Source organism: Glycine soja, chromosome 15 (assembly GCF_004193775.1).
Source record: "Glycine soja cultivar W05 chromosome 15, ASM419377v2, whole genome shotgun sequence".
NCBI classification, from domain to species: Eukaryota; Viridiplantae; Streptophyta; class Magnoliopsida; order Fabales; family Fabaceae; genus Glycine; species Glycine soja.
This window is the reverse complement of record NC_041016.1, coordinates 3807349-3825108: the sequence shown is the minus strand read 5'-3', so window position 1 is coordinate 3825108 and position 17760 is coordinate 3807349. Positions and strand designations below refer to the sequence as shown.

General features: G+C 31.9%; 3 protein-coding genes across 3 annotated transcripts; 2 read left to right on the top strand and 1 right to left on the bottom strand.

Annotated features, from left to right (window-relative positions):
• The first annotated feature begins 441 nt into the window (after positions 1 to 441).
• LOC114387866 (mitogen-activated protein kinase kinase kinase 1-like) lies at positions 442 to 6688 on the top strand. Its single transcript, XM_028348091.1, has 8 exons — positions 442 to 993; positions 3397 to 3481; positions 3582 to 3644; positions 4492 to 4649; positions 5271 to 5343; positions 5426 to 5485; positions 6143 to 6253; positions 6395 to 6688. Exons 1-8 carry the CDS (start codon positions 497 to 499, stop codon positions 6557 to 6559), a joined length of 1212 nt encoding a protein of 403 aa, XP_028203892.1. The 5' UTR covers positions 442 to 496; the 3' UTR covers positions 6560 to 6688.
• A 538-nt stretch (positions 6689 to 7226) lies between these two features.
• On the bottom strand, positions 7227 to 11312 carry LOC114387864 (protein SUPPRESSOR OF GENE SILENCING 3-like). Its single transcript, XM_028348086.1, has 6 exons — positions 11071 to 11312; positions 9495 to 10447; positions 9020 to 9314; positions 8557 to 8774; positions 7958 to 8106; positions 7227 to 7749 (listed from the first exon to the last, which is right to left on the bottom strand). Exons 2-6 carry the CDS (start codon positions 10428 to 10430, stop codon positions 7518 to 7520), a joined length of 1830 nt encoding a protein of 609 aa, XP_028203887.1. The 5' UTR covers positions 10431 to 10447; positions 11071 to 11312; the 3' UTR covers positions 7227 to 7517.
• Positions 11313 to 13322: 2010 nt separating this feature from the next.
• Positions 13323 to 17108, top strand: LOC114388366 (transmembrane protein 87B-like). Its single transcript, XM_028348802.1, has 5 exons — positions 13323 to 13695; positions 14665 to 15586; positions 15700 to 15795; positions 16136 to 16272; positions 16664 to 17108. Exons 1-5 carry the CDS (start codon positions 13478 to 13480, stop codon positions 16839 to 16841), a joined length of 1551 nt encoding a protein of 516 aa, XP_028204603.1. The 5' UTR covers positions 13323 to 13477; the 3' UTR covers positions 16842 to 17108.
• Positions 17109 to 17760: the final 652 nt, after the last annotated feature.

Sequence of the window (17760 nt, the reverse complement as noted above, 5' to 3'; positions counted from 1 at the left end):
ATCATTTAGTTAAAGAACACAAGTTGCTATCACTTGTATCGAACATTCTTATTATAAATTTTGAAATTTCTAAAAAACAAAAGTTTTAAACATATTTAAATTTATATTTTTATGTCTTTTTTATCATTAAAATGATTTTATGTCAATTAAATTAATTTTTTACAATACATTTTGTATAAATATTAAGCGAGATGATTAATTTTAAATAAAATTATTTTTTTAAGAAAATTGATCAAATTTTTATTAGTATTAATTTAAAAGAAACTTTTAAGCTAAAATAATAAAAAGATGATCAAATAACTTTTATTCTATTTTTAAAATTTGAACTTAAAAAAAGAAGAAGTGAAGGAGAGGAATGGTTGACTAGACTTGACAGGCACGTTGGGTCCAACCGGCCGGTAAGCTAAGGTGAACCTTCTGTTTCCTTTTCTGGAACCTTCTCAATTGACTTATATATCGTTATGTGTCCTAAGTCCTCTGTGAGGGAGCAAATGAAATGGGTAATAAAATTGGTAGGGCGATAAAGAGTAGGAGAGGGTCAAATTTGGGAGAATCCGATGTCCATGTCCATGGTTTTGGTTCGGTGGTGGACAGTGCCATAAGGACAGCGTCAAATGCAGGAACAGATGTCTATAGTTTTTCTGAGACAGTGGACAATCCGATGAGGAGTAGCGGTGCGCCAAATAACCTTCATGTCCATGTCCATGGTTTTGGTTCGGTGGTGGACAGTGCCATAAGGACAGCGTCAAATGCAGGAACAGCTGTCTATAGTTTTGCTGAGGCAGTGGACAATGCAATGAGGAGTAGTGGAATTGATGAGTCTGTCCATGGTTTTGCTTCGGCAGTGGACAATGGCATCATGAGTAGTAACTTAGAGGTTTCTGCTTCTGCTTTAGTTGATGTTCACAATCTGTCGCCAAATGGAAGTGGGTGGCAAAAGGGCGATTTCTTAGGAAATGGCTCCTTTGGGACCGTCTATGAAGGCTTCACCGAGTCAGTATACTATTACCATACCATCCCTTCTTATACTTTCAAACTTAATTCTGCTTCTGTATTTTCATATTTACCAATTTAGTCTTCTTTTCACTTTCTGACCGTCAAAACCCACCACTAAATATTAAGTTTAAACCTATTCTTTTCACAAGTTGAATGATTAAATTCATCCATTTGTAATAATAGAAATCAAAATTAAGTTTGATTGAAAGTATAAAGATTTTAAAAAATATATATTTTCTTCTTTTTATTCTATAATTAGATAGATGATTGAGATGGCTTTTGAAAAATTTTGTCCCTCTAGAGGACCAAACAAGTGGCAAATCTGAATAGGAAAATAATTTTTCAACATCCAATATGCTATATAACATATAGTGGTCAAACATAAAATAGAAGAAAATGTAAATATTGCATATGACATGAAAAAAGAGATAAAAAAATGATAAGTGTTAGTTAGGTGTTTTAAAAAATTAAATGTTTAAAAATTATTGCTCTTGTAAATATATTCTAATTTTAATGTGGAAACTAATATGAAAAATAAGATAAAATATAAACTTAAATATGTTTTAAGTTGATGTAAGTATTTTTTTATGACAACTATTAATTATTAGTTTTATTAGGAGAAGAGATTGAATCTACCATTTTTTTAAGCATTCAATTCATCTTATATTTCCTTAATTTCATAAAAGTATATGAACTTTGACTGATTTTCATTTTTGTAAAACTTTATTTTTTACCCATCCTTTTTCATTTTCATGTATGCTATTTGTTTCCTCTCTATCAAAAAGTGCCTTAGATTCTCACATTTTCTTAATGTTCTTGTTTGTCTGTCATTAACTCTGTTAGTTTAGTATTGACATGACTAACAAAATAAAGAATATCAACTAAAATGAATAATATTTGAAATAAAAAAATTAAATTATTTTTAAGTACAAAACTCAATTAAGTAATATATTTATTATATTTTATATAAATAAAGTAATTACATATAATTTACTTTTATAATATGTTTTTTAATTTTTAAAATATTATGAACAGTGATTTGTATTGTTAATTTGTTCTTATTTTTCAATTTAATAATTTAATTTTAACATTGTACTGTTAAAAAAATATATAATTTACGTAAAAAGCTTATAGTTTACTTTTAATATATTACTTTTGATATTATTTTTATATTTCAATTCACTAATTTTGACTGATTGTAATATGATTTATTTTTTAATATATCACAAGACCAAATAATTTTGTTTCCAATAACAAATTTAATATATTAAAAGTAACTTATAAGCATGTAAGTAATTTTTTTAAAGTACAATACTAAAGGTAAATTAGTGAAATGAAAAGTAAAAAAAAAATATTAAAAGCAATAAAGATCATTGTTCATAATTTATTAAAACCTAAAAAAAATTATAATTTCCATATTTGTATAAAATAAGAAATACATTACTTAATTGAATTACGTACCTAAAAATAATCCAATTATCTTAATTTAAAATATTCAGCATTAAGTTAATTATCTTAATTAATACTTTTCATTTTGTTAGCCATATCAGTATTAACTTAACTAGATTTAATAGTAAAGACTAAAAAAGGACACTCAAAAAAAATTATTTATCAAAAAAGTTTTATAAAAATTAAAATCAGACAAAGTCATATTTGGTGGGACTTAAAACATATTTATGCCTAAAAAATAATGTAATTAATCTGTTATTAAGTTGCTATAGAAGTTTTTTGTACTAAAGGTATCGAAATTCTTTCACTTCTAAGTAGCCTTAGAAATACCGATTTGTGCTATTTAACATGTTTGCAAAGCCATTAGACCAAAACATGGTAGGTTAAAAAATAAATTAAAAGCTAAAGTCATGTGACTTTTTAAAGTGATCATGATTAAATTGTTTTTAATTTTAATCATTCATATATATATATATATATATATATATATATATATATAATTGTATGGTCCAAATGTACTACTACTCTCTTCACCTTTCCTATAAACACTCTTCTCGCTTAATCTCCTATATACATGTATATGTCCAGAATTTAGAATACTAGAATCATAATATCCAAAGAATGTGTGTACTCGTTTGATAATAATATGAATATCCTATCATTTATAGAATGTTTCTCATACACACAATTGAAAGTTAGTTTATTGGGTTAGTGGAATCTTGCTGCTAATATAGAAGCACTATTAGTTAGCTGTGATTCTGGGGATTTCATCTGTGGCAGATTTAGTTATGAAATTCTTCTTCACCCACACCACAACTGATAAAACAGAGGAGCCCAATTAATTTTATATCACACCACTGCGTAAGTTGCACATAGACGATTTAGTTAGTCATCCATTTTCATATTTTTTTTTTCCCATAGAGATAATACATACATTTTCTTTTTCCACAGTGATGGAAGCTTCTTTGCTGTAAAGGAGGTGTCTTTGCTGGATGACAGAAGCCAGGGCAAACAGAGCATTTTCCAACTTCAGCAGGTGAGAGGACTTAGTCTTCCCATCAAAATTCATTATATAGTTTATTTTATACCTGTTTGTTCCATCTTATACAGAAGCATTTTTTTGGTCTTCCATTCAGGAAATATCTCTTTTGAGTCAGCTCCGACATGACAACATAGTTCGATATCTAGGCACAGAACAGGTATGTTTCTAGCTGGCAAGTCTATTAGATTTATGCGAGGGTCATGTTCCAAAGTGTGGACTTTCAGCTTGTTTAGTCTGTTTATCCAAACAGTCTTTTTTTGTTTCCCTAGAATATGATCACCATATCTGGGGAAGAACAATTACACTTTTAAGAATGAGGCAAATTAAATAATCATTTTGTAAATTACCAAGCATTTATTTGGCTAAATTTTTTTGGTTCATTAAGCATCTTGAACATTTTGGCAAGTCTACAGAAGTATATGCTAATTTTAATTTACAATGATTGATATTTCTCGACTGTGGAACAATATAACTTTATTTTATAAATAAACATTAGGGAATGAGATACCATGGGGATGGACTGAAGTATTTTCTGTTTATTCATGTACTGAGTAAGTTCATAAAATGTGTTTTTGTTTTGAGAACCTTGAAGTTGTATGAGCTATCTGTTTGAGTTTAGAACTGCAAAATGCACATTAAAATTGTGCATAATTTTTTTTTCCTTTTGGAGTGCAAAGCTTTTTCCTTCTAGAAAGTATGAAAGACAATCGCTGCAGTTTTACAGAGCCAATACTATTCCTGCAGTATTTTCATATGTTTAAATGATTTAACTGATTGTTCATTGGACTACATAAATGAATTCCTTCTGAAATATGATGCATGATTACTTGTCCTTTCTTCTAGACATGACTTGTTTCTGTCTCGTTGTTTAGGTGGTGCTCTTCTGAACTGTTATTTGTCTGATTATGTTACTTAGGAGTAATTGCATTTCAACAGTTTTCTCTTCTCTTCGTTATTGTTATTTGTATTTACTATTTACATGATTACATCTCATTATTTCTCAGGATAATTATAAGCTGTATATCTTCCTTGAGCTTGTAACAAAAGGATCATTAAGAAGTCTCTATCATAAGTATCGTTTAACGGACTCTCAAGCTTCTGCATACACAAGGCAGATTTTGAGTGGCTTGAAGTATCTTCACGATCGTAATGTGATTCACAGGTAACAGGAGTGAACTTTCTATCCTGATGCAACGCAACAATTATACCTATAATAATTATTTAGGCAAGGAAGTTTGATGGCTCGGTTAATGATGTTACATTGTTTTATGGAAAAGGTTCAAGAAAATGAAATCATGAGTAAAAATGCATGGCTTCAAATCATTGCTAATTATAGAGTCCATTTGGAATTTAGGTAAGGAAGTTTGTAGGCTCGGTTAATGATGATGTTACATTGTTTTATGGAAAATGGTTAAGGAAAATGAAACCCTAATACCTTTGAGGAGTTAGGCCCGTAAGCTCATTAGTATAGGTTGTCTATATATAATTATTCTTGTACTCTTTTTTCATTTTAGAAAATACATTCTTAGTTATCTACAGTTCTCTAGCGTAAAAAATGCTTGCTTCGAATATTGCTAAACACAAAGTCCATTTTAGATTTTGATTTCTTCTTTTGTATCATGAAGATTCTATTTTAAGCTGGTATCCACTTTCTAAGCTTACGGAAGTCAGTTCATAGTCAAAGTTGGATGCAATGGTTGGAAATTGCTGGCTGAAATATTTTGAACTTACATGGACTTGCTACATTCTAATTTTTAATGCATCTAAAATTTTAAATTTTAAGGGACATCAAGTGTGCCAATATATTGGTTGATGCAAATGGTTCCGTCAAGCTTGCAGATTTTGGTTTGGCAAAGGTACCTTTAGCAAAACCCACTTTCGCACGTCAACATCTATCTTATCATAACAAATTCTAAGTGCATTCTTTTTCCTTTCTAGGCAACCAAGTCGAATGATGTTAAATCAATTGGAGGCTCCCCGTACTGGATGGCCCCTGAGGTTTGTCTCTTCCTGTCGCATATATGTTTGACATAATTGGATGAACTAGAATGAGATGCATCTTATGGTTGTCTAATTCAGTTTAGCACATATACCAAATGTTCTCACTAAAATCAATGACATATAGGCATTTCAAACTCAAAAAGAGAATTCACAGTTGAACAAAAGATGATGCTGTGCAATAATGACGCATTTTGTCGTTTCTTTAGGGTGTGTTTGGTTGTGAGGAGAAAAGAGAAAATAAGAGAAATATGTAAAAAAAATATGATAGAAATTACAAAGAGAAATAGATGAAAATATTTTGAATTAAAGGAGATTGGTAGGTAATAAAAAAATTTTAAAAAATCCAAATGACCATTTTAACCTTATTATTAATTTTTATTTTGCACAAATCCTGTTGAAAAATGCACGCGCATAAGTACATTGCAATTTTCTCAAGCAAAAGAAGACGCACTTACAAGTATTTGCTTTGTAAAAGTATATTATATTAAAATCATACATACGATGTATTCCAGCCAAAAACGAAACATCATCAAGCCTTGACCAATAGCTTTCATTCAATGCATGTTCCACCATGTACAAGTAGAGGACATGATAGTAAAAACAATTGTTGGATAGATAGTAGATTATTGATAACTTTGAATTGTTGGATCCTAGGTTGTCAAGTTAAGGAAACATGGATATGGACTAGCAGCTGATATATGGAGCTTAGGATGTACAGTTTTAGAGATGTTGACGTGCCAACCTCCTTACTCTCATTTGGGCAAAGTATGTCTATGTTCATTTTTATATTTTCCTAGTTACCATCTCTTGTCCACTCCTTTAAATTATCTCATTCTGATTTTAGTTTACTTGCCTTCTCACCTCGCATACAAACTCTCTTTACTTGTTTCTTATTTGTTACAACAGATGGAAGCGCTATCTCTGATTGGCAAGGGTCATCCTCCACCTCTTCCGGAATCTTTGTCAACAGATGCCCGAGATTTCATTCTTAAATGCTTACAAGTTAACCCAAACAAACGCCCAACTGCTGCTCAACTATTGGACCATCCATTTCTAAAGAGAATTTCGTAACCAGTACCAAAAACTCAAAACAAAAACAAGTTTTGAAAATAAAAAGGTAGACACCATTAATATTTATTTCTTTATTGGAACATATTAGAAAACCCATTAAATTTAAACCCAAAATTTGGGATTGAGAAAGTATTTAGCAATTTATAACATCCGTCCTAATTACCTCCCATTACTCAAACAAATTATTAGTAATTTTTAAAATATATATTTCCCCCTAAAACATAATTGAGAATTAATTACAACAAAAATGAGAATTTTTATTTATTTTCATTTCATTTTAATTTAATTATATTTTTAGTTTTTATTTGGTGTATGATTCCTCTAAAGTCTAATCTAAAATACACTAGTTTTTTTTGTGCATTGCCAGCATACAGGCCATAAAGAGAGCGGGCTTTTGGTTTCATTTAACACACGTAAGAAAGGCAGAGAAATTTTGGTATATAACTCGTCAACATATCAATATGTTAATAGTTCCATCATCTCAACATAAAAATAATGGATTATGAACATGTATTTTGAATTTTGCAAAATCCTGCGTTCAATTTACTTCCATTTCCAATTGAAGGTAAAATCCCGATGTTAACAACTTTGGTATTATTCAGTATGAGTCTCAGACTAATTCCATTTCAAACTATACATCCAAAATTCCCTACAGTAAGACAGTAACTTTAATCAACAGAAAATTTATATTCGAAACCATTTGCAAGCAAAGCATGCACGCTACATATATAATGAGAGCAAAACTATATCAAGTATCAACGAAAATGGAACCAGAATTTTGGTGCCGGTGGGGCTTGTTAACTTTCTCACTTTTCAACTTTCAAAATAAATGCAAGAGTAAACCAAAAGAAAAAAGTATAAATTCATGGAAAATGTGGCAGAGCACATAACATGTACTCTGCATGATCTGTATGCCTGTGGATGCTTTTGGCTTTTTCCATTTCTGTGTATGTTTTCCTTAATGATCCACATAACAGTTTTCTTCTTGAGTCTGGTTGCAAGTGTACTTGTCCATGAGCTGCGTCCGTTCATTCTCTAACTCCTTCTCAAGTTCAACCTGCTCTTGCCAATGCTTCTTCTTCAGAGCCAACCTTTTCTCTTCATGAATTTTTATGATTTTCTCTCTCTCTGCCTCAAACTGCTTCATCTCCTTGTCTTGGGGCTTCAGGAAACAAGAGATATTTTCTACCCTGTTGATAGAGGATGGATTAGAAAATGCCAAACGCCACTGAGAATTTCGCTTCAGAAGGAAGATAGATTAGAATATTGCTTGCTAATCACTTAGTTGAGTATTATCTAAATGGCAAAAGAAAGTTAAGATATATGTAGTAAAAGAATGATAATATGAAACACGCTCGGAAATTGGAATAATGCACAATTAGGGAATATTAGATGTACTTGTCCTCTTTCTCAGAAGATTCTCCGCAGGACTCTTTCACTTTTTCTTGCATTGCCTGCTGTAATTTCACAAACTTATCTTCCTTTGCAGCTATGGCTTGTTGAATGTCTAGGATTTGGCTCTGGAAATTTTTTTCTAGTGCATCCATCTAGAAAAAACAAAAACAGTATATCAAAATGATCAGTTGTAGAAAGACTTTTTACATAATTCAGAAAGCTACTACCAGAATCAAGAAAGACAAATTTGCAAATTTGTAAAAATCCTTCCCAGAAAAGATCACACTAAAAAAATTATACGTCAATATATGCTTGAGCAGACACCAAAAAAATGGAAGTGAGAAATACAGAACAAATAAATCAAGTTGTAAGAATAAGTAAAATAGCTTTAACTTATCGGTTTGGTTTCTCATAGATATCATATTGTTTCATAAAGACAGCCACCATTCACCAGCATATATGATTACCCTCAAAATATAAAGCATTGTAACCAATTTTATGCATAAAAGTTTTCAATTATATGATAACAATCAGAGCTTCTTGCAAAACCCAATGAGCACAACAACAATAATATTAATTGAATTTCAGCCACATAACCTTACCTCCTTATTTTGTTGATCAACACGGTTTTCTTCGGTTGTCAAGCTTAACTTCTCACTTAATCTCAATAAAGAGTCTGCACCTACTTGTGATTTGATTTGTTCTTTGGCTACCATGCTCTTATAATAGTCAAGCTTCCGACTATCATCATTAATATGTTTTATCTTGCTCTCAACCATCTCTTGATATGATCTCATTTCAAACTTCAATTTTGTCTTTCCTAGAGAATATAGATGTATCAGAACTTTCATTTAAAATAGTAAATGATTGCCAAAGAGAAGAAACGCAAAAATAACACCAGTTTCCCTCTCTTTTCCTAAAGAGAATAGACGATTGCCAACTAAGAATTACTAAACTACCAAACTCTAAGGAAAGTAGAGCTGCCATATTCAAGTTGATCACCAATTATCTCAATAAGAAAAAAACTGTATAGGAAAACTGATTAAGAGAAGAAAAAAAAATTACCTCTAGAGTGCTTGTTGAAAATATCTAAATCTTCTTTAGAAGCCAAGTAACCATAAAGTTGGCGCTTCCCACCTGGGAGAAATGGATTCCGATAGCAATCCCAAGCCTCCCTATCTCTTCCTTGCTCTTTAAAATGCTTGTGGAGCCGCACGGCTTCTAGATAACCTGCCGTGGATTCCTCAAAAATTAAGGCACTCATCCCTCGGTGCCCTTGTGGACCATACGAGTGTCGAGCCTTCAACGCTGCATAGTCACAGAAGCAATCAAGGAGTTCTTGGTTCCCCATTCCATTCCACTACAATTGAATTCAATGAGGTGAAATTACACATGCGTGTAAAGAAATAAAAGAAATTCAGCAAGTAGCTTCATACTTGATTTAACACATGCACACACCCACAAAGAGAACTTCAGCGAGTAGCTGATTATTTGATTAAGTGCATACATCCAAACAAGAAATTAAGACAACATCATTTACCTTGTTACTTTCGTCCTGCTCGTATCTTGTATTCATGATGATAACCATTGGGGGCCAAACTATTTCATGATCCTTGACTTTCTTACCAAGACCCTCCCATATATCATGGACGTCACTGACTGTTGTTAATGGAGCTCTTCTCCTGAAACACTCTTCCTCCAAAGTTTCAGCAAACATCCGGTGCAGTCTTGCCCTCTTTGTTTGTATTGTTCTGGAATGATCCAAAAGGGGATGCAGCCCTTTGTACCAATCAATAGCACCAGAACCCCCTTGGCATGCTGGGCAATGCCACTGCCTGTCTAATGAACTTATCTCCTCATTGGTGAGTGCATTTAATTTATCAAAGAAATTCCTGAGCCACTTGCTCTTTTTGCACTGTTCATGGCTTCTCTCTCCAGTATCTGAGTCAATGTCATCTAAAAAACAATCATCATCACTATCAAAAACAATATCAGATCCATTGTCAACAATCTGATCATTGTTGTTTTCACATTGGGGTTCTGGGATTCTCTTATCCTTGTCCTTGCATTCAACATTTTCACAATCCTTGGATGTAGTTGTAACGACTCCAACAGATGAATTTAACCCTGTCCCTCTCTCTGTCTCTGATGTTGGAGATATTACTGACTCAGGAGGCAACTTGTCGTTCAAAATTCCACTTCCCGTCAAAGCCAATCCGTCATTACCCCGCTTTGCCGGCCTCAGCTTCTGAATCACACTTGGAACTTCCCATGCATTTGGTCTAAAATTTTGAGAAAACCAGGGTCTTGGAGCACTGCCATCAGAAATGCTCTGTAACTGCCTTGAGTTGTTTACACTGGAGTCAACAGTTTGCTGAGAATTGGCTACATTCCAGCCCAGCTGACTGTTTTTGGAACCAGATACTCTATACACACTTGTCAACACTGGAAATGGATCAGCACCATCATCAGCCATAATTCAATTTTCACCACCTATCACAGGGAGTTGATATTGTTATTTCGAAGAATATACAAAGGCAACAAAACAGCTTCCAGTGATCAAAATAATGAAGCCTCAGGAGTCATGCAAACAATAAACAAGGAGATGGATGGCTTAACTAAAAAAATAAAATCAAATGCATCTAGCATCAGAAGTTCCCGAGCAAATGGTTTCCCAAGCTAATTTAAATTCAAAGTGTGAAAATTGTCATAAGAAAAAGTTCAAAAGTTCAAATTCATGTCAATGAAACCAATTTAATGAATTCTTAAACCGAGAGGCAAAACATTGGATCAATTCAATGATAAAGTGAAAACCTTTCCAGCAACTAACATTGGATGTAATTCCAGATGGAAATAGCACACAGAGTCAAGAACAAGTTTGATTGATTACCTATCCCTTAATTCTCAAACACCCCACAAACAATTCTATAAAAAAAAATGGATCCTTTTTTACATGAGGGACAAAGAATTCATTTTTTTTTCTCATCTGCTTGATTAACTACACACACAATCTCTTTTTTCACCCCCAACAAAGGACCAATCCAGGAACAGAGTTATCAGAGAAATAGCAAATCCCAGGTACATGCATTGAGAATTCATGAAAACAATCTACCTACCCTGTCAACAAAAGAACACGACAGATGGAGCAACAAGAACAAAGCATCTATTTATAACATAGCAGTAACGCATTCATAAGGAGGAATAAAAGTAACGGCAATTGTACTCGAAGAGTTTGGCATGTGAAAGAAGCAATAAGAATTTAAAAAAGCAAAAATGCATGGAATTGGAGAGAGAATGCAGTAGCAGCAATACAGTCTAGTGTATCACACAGTCACAGGCGTGACTGCGTCCTCTCTAACAATTTACTTTTAAACGATCAGAGTGTTATTATTCTTTAACAGATAGTAACGTTTTAAAGATTTTTATTTATTATGTAAAGATGATGATTTTTTAAAAATAAATCATTATTAATTATATTTATTTATCTTCCTAATTTTTGCAATTAGAATAAATTCGTGTTTTTTTACTGAAAAAGAAATTTAAAGATTTAATACGACATTTATTTCAAATTAAATAAATTTTAAATAAAATATTATTATTTTTCATTTTTATTAATATATAAATTACATTTTTAATCTTTTAAACAATATCTTTAGAAACAATTAAATTAGATAATAAAATAACATAAATTATATTCAAAAACATAAATATTTTTAAAAATATAATAGCATTATTAAAATATTTGATAGAAACATCTAAGTAATATTTCATTCATTTTTACTTTATATGTTTAATTAATTTTATATTTTTACTTTACGTGTAATTTTTTTATTATATTTAAATAATTTAGTATTTTTATGACATATTTTTTATTTATTTATATTTTCTATTAAAAAAATAATTATAAATAAACTCTTGTCTTACACCGAATCTATTAAAAAAAATTATATTTACTAAAGTATTAGTTGGGTCACTGCAGCAATACAACAACAAGTATTTGTTTTATCAGTTTAATGTAAAATAATTTTATATTATCATCTAATTATTAATCATCGTTTAAATTAATTTAAAATAATTATTTTAAAAATAAAAAAAATTATCATACATAATAAATTGTTATTAGAGAATCGTGTAAAACTTTTTATAAATACATAATCAATTTTCTTTTATTATTGAGTTTAATGTCTATGTCAATGTAAAACAATTTTCTCTTATTTATTGTCATCAATGCTAATTTTAAGTTTAAGAAACTAGAGTTAAACTGAATTATGCTATACCCTAGTGCATACATTATAATTAACTTGGTGACACTTTTTATTTGGATTGAAATAAAAGAATACAAAAAGAAAAATATATTAATTTTTAATTGTAACTATACTTAGAATATCGACAAGACATATAGTAGTGAAATTAGACAAGAGTCCCATAAAACTGAAAGAGAGACAATTTATTTTTTTAGAAAATGAAAATAAATATTGTTATGAGCTAAAAACATTGTTTGGACTATTATTTTATTTAATATATTGGTTTTGTGAACAATGAATTATTCTTTTGTTAATGATGAATTGATAAACTACTTTGAAATGCTAGTGATGTAGTTATATTTTTTATTGTCAAGATTTTATTGGAAATATTTTAGAAAATGTTTCTATTTCTATGTCTTTCTTATTTTTTATATTATTTTTTTATTATCACCATTTTTTATCACGTAACATGTCAACTCACTTTCTTTGGTGTTTAGCGGGCAAAGCCGTCACTAAACAAAATGGGTTAGGAATGTCAATCCTTCTTATTGATGTGGATCAACTCATACACTTTTGGTAGTCCAATGATGGATAATTGCTAAACAAATGCCCTTTATTTCTAAGTATAACTCCTCTTTCCAGCAGCGAATCCATAATTTTTTCCAGTCGAGCAACAAAAATAGTCTATAATATTTTTTACAAAAAAATAATAATGATTTTACAAAATACAAAATTGCATAATAAGAAATCCAATTTATTTTATCTTTTACGTCTTGTAACTTTCTACATTCATTTAAAAAAATGTCTTATGGGGACAATAGTTATTTTTCTATGGTGGCAAGCAAATTATTTAACATGTTTTAAATGAATAAAAAAATTTCTCTTCTCTCTATTATTTAAACTTTTACTTTATCTTATATTACTAAACATTTAATTCCTTTAGGATTATATGGTTGTGTGAAAGAGAAAAGAATAAAAAAAAAATATTTGAACTAAAATAGAAAGAAAAAAGTGTGACATACACTACTTTTTGAAAATTTCTTATTGAATAATAGTTTTCTCTCTTGAAGCAAACAGTGTCTTAGATATTGGCTATGGGTAAAGGGTGATGACGTGGATGCTCCGCGCGTGAAGCTAACGCCGAGTCCCGTTCCTCCTTGGGAGAGTGACGTTGCAACGATTTCACACACACCGACTCACATGTCTCCTTCTCTTCTCTCTCTCTTTCACTCTGCGCATTCTTTTCGCCGATCCAATCTGAGTGAGAGTGTTTATTGGCATGGATTCAGCATTTGCGAGAACGAGATCCATGTTCTTCGCAGCTTCACTCCTCCTCTACATATTCGCAGTCACCACCACCACCTTCGCATCCATCCACATCTACGATCATGAACCTTTCAGAGAACTCGGCAATTCCTACCTCCTCGCTGGCGGCAGCGAAGGCATCGTCACTTCCCAACCCTATTCCGTCCACGATGATGGCCGTTCCTACATCCGGTAACCTCTCTCTCTCTCTCTCTCTCTTGATTCCAGCTGCGAGAGTGTTCGACTCGTCGTCAAACTCTTTACATTGCTCCATTTTTACTGAATGTTGGACCTAAAATGCAAAATCCGTGGATTACTCATGCCTGATTTAGGTGGATTCGTGAACTCCTATGAATTAGGAGGGAAAATATGGACTCAGTGGTTTAAAAAATGAGACGGCGAGAAACTACACCAATTGATCGCCTTTTTTTCTGTAGGAAACTACTCTAATTGATGGACCAGAGCTAAATAGAGAGCTTGGCGAAATTAGTTTTACTCATCGTTTTATATAGCTTGGACTAATTAATTAATCTGTTTATGGATGACTCTGCCAAGATAAGATATGAACTCTTGGTTAAGTTAAATTTCCTCATTAGTTTCCTCAAACAATGATTCTAAGTCCTCCTACAAAACCTTCCTCCTAATAGATTAAGAAAGTAGAGAAATGTTAGCAATTCACTATCTAACACAATCTTTATTATTAGTTGAAATTTATTGGAAATAAAAAAAAATTGTGAGTTCCACTTCTTATTTATTGGGCTTTACTTATATTTTGTAGTTTTCAATAAATTTTAACAATGATAGAGTGTGTTGTTAGTACTAGTCATGAAAGTATTGAATGTATTTTAAGTTTCCAAGACATGAAATGTATTTATTTTTTCATTAACATTTTCTTCATAAAGTATTAGGAGGATTTATAGGAGGATATAGCATTATTCTTTCTCAAAATTCTGTTGTGATCTATATAAATTAATAGGCCGGGTAGATATGCATCTATGAGGAAACCCCAATATTGAAGCATGGAAAATATGTGTCTTGAGTATTGTTCTTTGAAATTTTAGAATTTGCATATGAATTTAATAATTTATATCTCTTGCATCATCTTTGAGTTATGTGTCAAATATACCGCACAACTCTTAACTATTTTTTTGGGGGGGATAGATTTGAGAATATAACCTTCCGGAGAACCAAAGCTTCAGCCAAGGCACACGGTTCTGTGCCAGTACACATCATAATTTTTGAGGCTGCTGATCGTAATGATATAGGTGGTTCTGCTTATGGTGGACAACGGGCAATCTGTTGCACTCCTGATTTAGCTAAGATGGGAGTTTGTAAGCAAGGAGAGATTATTAGGAGACCTTCTGCAACAGACATTAATTGGCCAGTCATTTTAGATGTACAATTCAAAGGCAGATCCAAAACTGCAAGTCTAGATTCTCAGAAAGTTTTTATCACAAAGACTGGAATGTATAATTTGTTTTTTGTAGCTTGTGAACCCAAGCTCAAGGACATGGTAATGAGTGGAAAGACAGTATGGAAAAACCCTGATGGGTATTTACCTGGTAGGATGGCCCCATTAAAGAAGTTCTATGTATTTATGACACTGGCTTATGTTTGCCTTAGCATCATTTGGTTTTTTCAGTATGTGAGATTTTGGGATGATGTACTGCAACTTCAGCACTGTATCACAGCTGTCATTGCTCTTGGATTGTTTGAGATGATTCTCTGGTATTTTGAGTATGTCAATTTCAACAATACTGGAATGAGACCTATTGTGCTCACAATATGGGTCGTCACTGTTGGGGCTATAAGAAAATCAATATCACGACTTCTCATTCTCTCTGTCTCAATGGGTTATGGTGTTGTGCGACCCACTCTGGGTGGTCTTACATCAAAGGTTCTTTTACTTGGAATAACTTACTTTCTAGCATCGGAGTTACTGAATATTACTGAATATGTGGGGACCATCAATGATGTGTCAGGAAGGGCAAGGCTTCTTCTAGTTCTTCCTGATGCTTTCTTAGATGCATTTTTGATATTATGGATTTTTACATCTCTTTCAAGAACACTGGAGCAGTTACAGGTATCTTTTCCTCAAATCCCTATTACTTTGCAGCATACCTATAAATTCTCTGTTTTGAATCTCTTACTATCTTGTTTTTTCAATATTTTTTATTTTGTGTGTGTGGTTCTCAGGCAAAACGAAGTTCTGTCAAGTTGGATATATATAGGAAGTTCTCAAATGCATTAGCAGTAACTGTGATCTCCTCAGTTGCTTGGATTGGATATGAGGTAAGGCTTATATTTAGTTTATTTTATCTTGCACAAAAAGTAGCATGTACTTCTTGTAATGAATAACTGAAATTGATGTTTTATCCACCAAAAAAAACTGATTCATATTTCACTGTTTGGACACTGCACTGTTGCAAAACCAGTGAAGAAAAAGAAAAATTCCTGGTTTTAATTGTGTTTGGCACTTTGGCTTCCATTTAGTTGTTGTAGAAATTTTTTAACACTATTTAACTATAAATTGTTACGAAATGTTGTTTTCTCATGGAAATTTACTGTCATATTGCTTTCATCTTTCAATTTGTTATCTGGGTTGCAATCACTGCTAATTTTTATTTTACAGGTATACTTCAAGGCTACAGATCCTTTCAATGAGCGCTGGCAAAGTGCTTGGATCATCACTGCATTCTGGGACATTCTAGCATTTGCATTACTCTGTGTTATATGCTATCTCTGGGCCCCATCCCAAAGCTCTCAAAGGTGAATTGTATTACCTAGTGAGATAAGGCTTTTGTTGTTGTTGTAACATGACATTTCATTCCCAACATTTATCATTGGTTATATTTCTATTTTAAAGTGATTCATTAAATGAATCTCAAAAACAATTAGGCTACAAGCTTTTGAAATTTATGGCTCCTCTGATGAGATTGCCTTGTCATGAGAGAAAACCTTTATTTCTGGCTACCAGTTGAACTTTGTGCTAGCTTCATTTATTTATATTTATGTCATGCTAATGTTGCTGTTATGTTGTTTGGCTACTGGCTAGTTGTAGTGGTGAGAAAACAGAATTATCACATCATTTCATGTTTCAAATGGTTTAGGGATGAGTCTCACTTCTTATGTTTGATTTGCCTCTGCAATCGATGTATAGGTATGCATATTCGGAGGAAGTGGGAGAAGATTCTGATGACGAAGAAGCTCAATCTCTCACTAAGGGAAAGCAGGAAGGTCAGGGTGAACTAAGTTTAGTTCGGCAAGAGAAGAATGGTGGAACTGATGGATCCTTTGATCAAGAAGACGAGTCAGAAGAGGAAGATAAAAGAGAATGAGCGCTTAACAGCTTTAATTAACCGCACTTGCTCTGTTTTTATAGCTGTGTTTCTAAGTCTTGTATCACAACCCTTCACGAGAAGTGTTGTAAAATTTTGTTCATTTGTAGCAGAGTAGTTAGAATACGTTTTATTGTGTATGGAATTAATGTATAACAAGTATTGCACATGCCGATGATCAATTTGCTATCCAATTTTTTCCCTCACGCTTGTGGACTTCGAAATCTCTTCGATTGTCGGATTAGTATGTGTGTATAATTAAAAGAACAGACAAGTCTCTAATGTGTCATGAGTTACGAACTTAATTACTTCCATTTTTACCAATGATTTTATGTTTTTGGTATTAAGTTTATCTACTATTTACTATTTATAATTCCATTGCTTACTGTTTAGATTTTTGCCAATTTCCACTTCTACCTATGTTTTGATACTAATAAATACTACATTATTATTGACATTAAAATATTACTATTGATGTACCTTCCTGGTATTTTATTATACTACTAGTAAACCATTTGATTTCTGCTTTTGTGTGTTTATGCATGTTTTAGTAGAAGTACTGAAACTAAGAACTTCCTTCAGAAAAAAAAAAAAACTGAGAACTTGTATGATATATAAATGTGTGGCAGTACAATATATTATGTGATTTGGGTAAACTCGAGTTTTCTCTTGTGCGCAGTGTGCTAACAATTATATGTGAGAACTAATATAAATTTAAGCACAATAAAGTTTTTATGTAATCATTAGGAGTTTCACATGATTAATCCAAGTAAATATATTTAAAGGAATATTCATGTTTCTTTTATTCATGTGCATATTAAAGAATTCGGTCCAAAGATTCCAAACCAGTTAATCTACCAAAGATTTTCTCTCCACCCTATTTTTTCCATGCATTTCATATCTTTTTTACAATGAAGAA